At 34.2% G+C, this 8,473-nt stretch overlaps 1 protein-coding gene across 1 annotated transcript; it reads right to left on the bottom strand.

Annotated features, from left to right (window-relative positions):
• Nucleotides 1–5,262: 5,262 nt before the first annotated feature.
• LOC106794275 (factor of DNA methylation 1-like) lies at nt 5,263–8,042 on the bottom strand. Its single transcript, XM_041009603.1, has 7 exons — nt 8,036–8,042; nt 7,471–7,725; nt 7,182–7,219; nt 6,834–6,914; nt 6,430–6,723; nt 5,983–6,120; nt 5,263–5,511 (listed from the first exon to the last, which is right to left on the bottom strand). The coding sequence occupies exons 1-7, from the start codon at nt 8,040–8,042 to the stop codon at nt 5,263–5,265; spliced, it is 1,062 nt and encodes a 353-aa protein (XP_040865537.1).
• Nucleotides 8,043–8,473: the final 431 nt, after the last annotated feature.

Genomic DNA, 8,473 nt, shown 5'->3' with positions numbered 1-8,473 from the left:
ACTGGTTCTATTGCAGAGTGTTTTGCAGTACAAATGATGAAGACAGAGGAAGAGGTGGACATGCTGAAGGGTCTACCAGATGACATTGCACCAGAATTAGCTATTTTGCTGCACACTTACAGAGCTGTGTTTGATACTCTAGTGGGTCTGCCACCACAGAGAAAACAAAATCATGCTATACCTTTGAAAGAAGGCTCAAATCCAATCAAGGTTAAACCTTACAGGTATCCTTATAGCCAAAAAGAACAAATTGAAAAGATGGTAATTGAAATGCTAGATCAAGGAATAATTCAGCCTAGTAATAGTCCCTTTTCATCACCTATTATTTTAGTAAAAAAAAAAAAGGATGGTAGTTGGAGATTTTGTACAGACTATAGGGCCTTGAATGCTTTAACTGTAAAAGACAATTTCCCTATGCCTACTGTGGACGAGCTGTTAGATGAACTATTTGGTGCAAAGTATTTTTCTAAACTGGATTTAAGGTCTGGTTATCACCAAATACTAGTCCAACCTGAGGATAGCTAGACATAAAACAGTCTTTCGAACTCACCATGGCCATTATGAGTGGTTGGTAATGCCATTTGGTTTAACCAATGCTCCGGCTTCTTTTTAGTGTTTGATGAACCATATTTTCCAACAAGCTTTAAGGAAATATGTGTTAGTGTTTTTTGATGATATATTAGTATATAGTTCCACATGGCATGAACACTTATGCCATCTAGAGGCTGTATTGAAAGTGTTGAAAGAAAATGTTTTGTTTGCTAAGTTGTCTAAATGCTCTTTTGGTGTATTGGAGATAGAGTACTTGGGACATATAGTTTCAAGTGAAGGAGTTGCTATGGATGCTACTAAGGTGCAGGAAGTTCTAGAGTGGCCTACACCACTCAATATCAAGCAGTTGAGAGGTTTGTTAGGCCTCACTGGTTACTATTGAAGGTTTATCAAAGGATATGCAAAGCTTGTTGCACCATTGACAGATTTACTTAAAAAAGAAGCATTCAAGTGGACACTAGAGGCAAAGACAACATTTGTTCAATTGCAAAAAGTCATGACTTCAGCTCCAGTGTTAGCTCTCCCTAATTTCCAGCTGCCCTTCATTCTGGAAACTGATGCTTTCGGCACTGGTATTGGAGCAGTATTACATCAGAATGACCATCCAATAGAATTTTTTTCCAAGAAACTTGCACCTAGAGTGCAAAAGAAATCTGCCTACTTTAGAGAGATGTTAGCAATTGCTGAAGCTATAGCTAAGTTCAGACACTACTTGCTGGGACACATTTTTTATCAAAACTGATCAAAAAAGCTTGAGATCATTGATGGAACAACCCCTACAGACACCTGAACAACAGGAGTGGTTACACAGGTTTTTGGGATATGATTTTGTGATTGAATACAAGGTCGGAAAGGAGAATCTAGCTGCTGATTCTTTTTCACGAATGATGATGTTGTCTTGGTCTGAACCTCAAGCTAGTATACTGCAGAAGATTGAACAAGCCACTGCAGAGAATGTTGCATTGCAGGAACTGATATAGTTGTGTAAAGAACAACCAGAATCACAGAGAAATTATACAATCAAGGGTAATTTGTTGTATTGGAAGAATCGGGTAGTAATTCCTGAGGAAAAAGAATTGATTCAAAAGTTGCTGAAAGAATTTAATAACTCTCCCATAGGGGGCATGCTGGGATAAAAAGAACTATAGCTAGAATTCCAAGCCAATTCTACTGGACATCGTTGAAGAAGGATGTAAATAGCTTTGTGCGGAGTTGTGACATCTGTCAGAGAGCTAAAACAGCAACTTCTCTACCTGCAGGATTATTGCAACCACTACCCATTCCATCACAAGTGTGCGAAGATATTGCTATGGACTTCATAACCAGTTTACTTGCTTCTCATGGGTTCAACACCATCTTGGTTTTCGTTGACAGACTTACAAAATTTGCCCATTTCATTCCTATGAAGAGTGATTACACCAGATTGTGAAATTGCATGGTATTCCGAAGTCTATAAGTTTTGACAGAGACAAAGTCTTTACCAGCCAATTTTGGAAGAATTTGTTCCAATTACAGGGCACGACATTGGCTATGAGCTCATCTTATCACCCACAAACGGATGGTCAATTCGAAGTATTAAACAAATGTTTAGAGATGTTTTTGAGGTGCTTCCCATTTGAGAATCCAAAGGGGTGGTACAAGGCGCTAGCATGGGAAGAATATTGGTACAATACTGCTTATCTCACGAGTATTCAAATGACACCATTAAAAGCTTTGTATGGTAGATATCCACCTACTTTGGTGAGATATCAACCAGAAATCACTGATGTTCCAACTGTGTAGGAGCAATTGACTGCTAGAGATAAACTTTTGCGACAATTGAAGGATAATTTGATGAAGGCTCAGACATATATGAAGAATTACGTTGATAAGAAAAGACAAGATGTCAATCTACAGGTGGGAGACTTGGTTCTAGTTAAACTACAACCATACAAACAACATTCAGCTGCTCTTAGAAAGAATCATAAGCTGGGAATGCGCTTCTTTGGCCCCTTTAAAATTCTGGCCAAAGTAGGAGCAGTGGCCTACAAGTTAGAGTTACCTGCAGAAGCTAGAATACACAATGTCTTCCATGTCTCTCAGCTGATGTTGTTTAAAGGAACACCAGGAGAGCAATACTTGCCTTTACCTTTAACTACAACAGAAAGTGGACCAATTATCATGCCTAGTAAGCTGTTGCAGGTCAGAACTCTGCTAAAAGGCAACTAGAAAGTACCTCAAGTGTTAGTGCAATGGGAGGGAACTGATGAGGCAGAAGCTACTTGGGAGAATGTTGCTGAATTCCAAGCTAACTTTCCTAACTTCAACCTTGAGGACAAGGTAGTTTTAAAAGGGGATGGCATTCTAATGATCTCAGATAAAGGAAAGCTTCTAGAAGGAAAAATGACTCAATTGAGACAACTCAACAGAGGGGAATATTTGCCAAATCTCACGTATCCACTATGGGTAACAGAAAGAGTGTGAGAGAGAGAAAACCCAACTCTAGGTTGGTGGATTATGTAACCAACTAATAGTGGTATTTAAAGGGGAGAGAAGGTGTAGTGAGGGAGGGTGGTTATGAGTGAACATTTCTCTTTCTTCTTCTTTTTCTCTCTGTGACTATTGTACTCAGTCCTTCTAATTGTACACACTATACTCTTAGAGATTGATTCTCATTTTTAGTACGGGAATAAAACGAGTACATTCTATAATTTCCAGTATTTCCCTTTCAGAAGTTATATAGGATGACACTCTTTCCAGTTAAAGACCATCCCACAGACAACTATATATTTTTGTGCTTTGATTTGATTTATATTTTGCTTAATTTTGTTAGTCAAATACCTTAGGGTATGAAACAATTTCTTCCCCTTTACGCTGAACTTCTAATGATTATGAACATATTTTTTTTTGTCTGACTTTTTGCGGTTTTTTTGGATGCTTCGTTGCTATTTTTTCCTTAAACTCATATTTCTGATATTGTTCAGAGTTTTAGGAGATAGTCTACGAGGTAAGCTATAATTTTTATGCATTTTCCTTAGTGCTTAATTATCTAGATTTGCATGCAAGCTCTCCACCTCAGAGTATCTTTTTGCCATTTTTATGATTTTTACTTTTGCGATTTCTACGTGATTCCTTCGTTTTCCCTCCCATGATGCTTGCTGTTGTGGGTTATAAACCCAATATCTCATAGAGCAAACAACTACAAGGGACAAATTCAACAAATTACCCGTGATTCCACATTTTCAGGGCTATTCACGATGTAACATTTGTCCCACTTAATTACTCTAATTCATTTGTTATTCATTCCACCAGTTTTTATTCATTTTGTTACTTCCTTTCTCAAACACTTATGCTTTTAAAAAAGCTACTTATATTTCATTTAAAACAATATCCACCTATTTATGAATTTAATTTTAATTTAGTTTGTTTGATAGATTCAACATAGGTTTGATTATAATTAAAAAATTTACTGAGTTTTTTAATTATTGAAAAGTTCTATCAAATCATATTTTTGTTTCTTCAAAATTATGTTAATTATATCTTTTCCATTAATTTTGTTACATTGACTAATGGATTGACTCATCACTCTCTTTGGTTCCTTTCTCTAACTTATTCACTCAAAAGTCATGGACACCACACCCACAACACCATCAATCTCCTCCACACAGCCCAAATTGTAATAACGTAAATTTTCACAATGTATGATAAGTGTTTAATTAAAATACAAGACAAAATTTAGTGGTGCGGGTTTTAGGGTTTCAATTTCGAGCACCCTCGCCACGTGTCGCTTCTTGATTGGTGGATTTAATGGCTCATTTAATTCCGCTTAATACTCATAATTGTGCGTATCTTAACCATTACTCTTTCTTCTCTCTCCTGAGTTTTCTCCGTTGTTGTGTTTTTTCCCTCTGCGTTTTCTCCCTCAATCTTCTCTTTCTCCATCTTTCTCATCTGAATCTTCTTCTCTTTTCCTTTTATTCTTTTTGTTTTTCCTTCATGCATGCGATTCTGACTCCATTTCCAACACTATAAATTTTGCGATATTGTTTATTAATTTTATGTGTTTGATTTAATTTGATGACAAATTATGTAGGTTTTCTCAATGTATTTTAATTATTTCCCTTTATATTTATGAGTGACAACAAATTATAGTCAAAATTTCTTCTTTCCTATTGAGTTAGAAATGTTGTTAGTTTTCTTTGTTATGTGCGTATCAAATATCTATCTCCTTCCTTTCTAATTATTATTATTATTATTATTATTATTATTATTATTATTGTTATTATTATCATCATGCAATATAAGATATCTCTCGCATAGTCATAATTGTTCACTATATTGAGTACAGACCATCATATACTATTCTCAAGCAATAAGGACAAAATCTAATGTGTTTATGTACCTATTGGTCAAAAAAACATCTTCTATGACTCAAATGATTAATACCTTACAAGAAAGAGGACCAATGGAATCATACAATCAAAAATTACAATACTTGCTGAATAAAAAAAGCTTACAATCCGGGTGGCAAACTAGTATAATTAAAGACAAATTAATAACAATGAAAGTAGTTATTCTCTCTTTAACCTGTCATAGCAAAAATAGTATATAATCTTACCACAAGATTACTAACACCTATAAAACTATATAGCATTACAAGTGCTGAGTATTGTGTCCCAAAAGTAGGCTTACATAAAGGGAATAAATTAAATATGGGATTGCCATTCATCGTCACCGCATCTTGATAACCCTATTGCTTATGTACTTCAAAGCTTCAGTTACGGTGGCTCTACGTCCATTTTGGGAGTCCCATATCTCAGGTATCACTTGTTTCTCAATTGAATTATGGGTGTTCTCAGCATCATTAGAATTATCATACTCATGCAATTCCTTTAGATCTGTCACCACAGCAACGTATGCCTCCTCTCCCAAATCATTTTTTAAAGATAATAATTTAGGATCATTTTCATCAATTACTTCCTGACAAAATAAAAAGAGAGAGACATCAAATTTTGCTCATTCAATTGTCCATGCTAGTGTACATTTGTGACACATAATTGAATCCCCTACCCTGCAGATAACATGCCATGTTTTACAGATTATGCCAGTTTGGTTGTAACAAACTCTAAATTGGAGATATACATAAAATTTTCTTACATGATCATGTGTTTATGGGATCTATAATAAAGGGACATTATTACATTTGATCGAGCCTTCTCTTCTACTAATTCACAGCTGTTAAACCAAAACATGAAGAAAACATAGAAGGAACCAAGATGTATCATATACCTGTATTTCCTTCCCTTCGACTTCAACAATCTTAAAAGGGTGCCATGTTGAATCCAGAATTTCTTTTTGCCACTTTGCGCAGAGTTTGACAGACTCCGATGATGCTTTTTTGTTATTTTTATACCTATTCATGCACACTTTTTTAAATGACCTAGCACTGACCTCCCCAAATTTTTTTATTTGAATCTTAGTAACCCCTTTCAAGAACTGTGGTAATTCCTGAATTGTCAAGTAAATGCATTCAATTAGCTTTTGCACGGAAAGCATTAATTGTGATAAAACAGTACCAACAGCCAATAGCTATAGTAAAAAATGTTCACAAAACATTAAGATAATGTTTACTACAGTGCCATTAATGAAATGTGTAAACTCTCCATTTTAACACTTAAAATTGGATAATCCTTTTTAACTTCTAACTTTACAAAATCTTTTTAACTTTGTAAAATATTATTCACTTAAAAAACCTTTATGATACAAAGTAAAAGTAAAAAATGAATTACTTTTTGTGAAGTTGAAAAATTAAAGTAAAAGGTTTAATAAAATTATGAACTAAAGTGTCTCCTTATTATAAGGATTAGAATAAGGATTTTCTCAGAACAAAACATTTACATTAATAATTTGTTGCCTAGCATCTTCTAGCTCGGTTTTAGCTTCTTGTACCTTCTTCAAAGCTTGATTTTCATCATCTTTTACGAACATATAAAAATTCATGTCCTCCAATTTTTCTTCTATCTCTTCTATTTCTATCTTTCTTTTATTCTCATGATCAGCTTCCTCCGAGTTCACACACTTCAAAACCTTGAGTTGTTCCTCTAGTTCAGCAATTTCTAAATTCAACTTTTGTTCATTTCCCATCTCTTTTTCAAGCTTCAACAGTGCATCACTGACAGCTTTTTTCTCCATCTGCAAAATTATTTTGCAAGATCCAGTGATTAATAAGCCATGAAATTGGGCAACATGAAACAAAAAATAAACTCACTTCTGAATGAAGAAACAAACAACACGTAACACACCTGATGCTTTTCAAGCAAACTGAGAACATCACTTCTGGCCTTCATCTGCTTCTCTGTTGCTAAAATTAGTGATTCCATTTGCTTGACATTATAAGTTAAATAGTTCGTATTAATATTGATATTCTCATTAACAAATTTTATGTCATACAAATTCAAGATAAGTTAATTAAAAAGATTTATGCTTTTCTTTTCTTCCTCAAATTTTCTCCTTTGTTGTATAGTTGACTTTTCTTGTTCAATCAGTTGTTGACACCAGCGATCGAGTTCATCATTCATTGTATCTATCTCTTGTTGCAATTTTTTATTTTTTTCCATGGCTTTATAAGTAATTTCACGTCCACGCATTACCATCGACTTCAACACTGGAGCACAATTTACATGATCATCTGCCGTGTAATAAGATGAAGTTCAAACATCAAACCAATAAATAAAACATATGCTTAATATACTCAAGAGTGGAGAAGCATCTTTAGGGACTCAAGAGAATTCTACATTGCGCATTTGGATCCACCTATAGTTACAGCTAGTTCTAATCATGTTTGATCAAAATAGTTAGTTAGATTTGATCCATCGAATCTATTAACTTTTAAAATAACTAATTAAAAATAAAGTTTCTTTCATTAATAGGGTTACAAACCTTCAGCACGAGTCTGGTGAAGCAAGTCTCTCTTCTTCTCAATCTCGTTCATCATTTTATCCAATGACATATAGTACTCAATGTACTTCAATTCCATCTCACTAATCTTTTTGTTTACAGAGCCTATTTCCCCATACAAATGATCTAGAGTTTCAGTTTTTTCATTCAATGAATCTTGTGCAACCATAGAGGTTGTTTTAAGCTCAGCTTTCTGACGGAGAAAATTTCCAACAAGCCCTTCTGAGTTGTAATCTTCTGCTTGTGCACACAACCAAATAAGCCTGAAGAATAACCCATTTTCCTTGACTCATAATAATCCTTTTTTCCATGATGATCAACAAGAAAATCTGTATCTAACTTCATCATTTTCGTGAACCCAGTCCATTCTGTACCAAATTCCAGCACAACGTACCCTGTTGGATCTTCTGCACAATGCAAAACTTAAGCCTCTTCGGGTTTGTATTGTTCAAACTTTCTCAGCCAATACATGCTATCACACTCCACTGGTTCATGCTTTGGCTTCCCAAATATGTTGGCAACAATACCTGTCCAAGGCCAAACATACCTCTCATCTGAACTGCTAACCGTTGATGTTGAGTGACAAACATTGGAAAAAAAATCAATTTCTGACAAAAATTCAGTACTTATTCTTTTATACTTTCTTTGGTTTCAAAAGCAATATAAAAGGAGAAAAAACTGATAGGATAAATGAGCATGTATTGTTTGAAAGAAAAATATATTAACAGTACACTCTCTAACATAATTTATTACAAATCACAATTTGTTAAGTAACATTTTTTTATTTTATAAATTTCAGTAAAATTAACTAATAATATAAATATATATAAAACATTTCTATAGAAACACATTAAATATCTAATTACATCCTTTCCAACACACTGCACATATAGGTTAAAAGACGAGAATAGTTAGTAAGAGAAATTCATTTTCCAATTCTTTATTTATGTCTCCTGTTGTTCTAATCAAAATATAAGTGCCTAAG

The sequence above is a fragment of the Glycine max genome, chromosome 15, assembly GCF_000004515.6.
Source record: "Glycine max cultivar Williams 82 chromosome 15, Glycine_max_v4.0, whole genome shotgun sequence".
Lineage (NCBI taxonomy): Eukaryota > Viridiplantae > Streptophyta > Magnoliopsida > Fabales > Fabaceae > Glycine > Glycine max.
Note: the sequence above shows the minus strand (reverse complement) of the source record. Positions and strands in the feature narration are given on the sequence as shown.

Bases quoted from the DNA above. Each gene is read 5' to 3' on its own strand.
- LOC106794275 (XM_041009603.1), bottom strand. The intron at 7,220-7,470 runs GTTTGTAACCCT...ATTACACGGCAG, and splicing joins TCACCAGACTCGTGCTGAAG to ATGATCATGTAAATTGTGCT. The intron at 6,724-6,833 runs GTGTGTTACGTG...ATAATTTTGCAG, and splicing joins GTTTGCTTGAAAAGCATCAG to ATGGAGAAAAAAGCTGTCAG.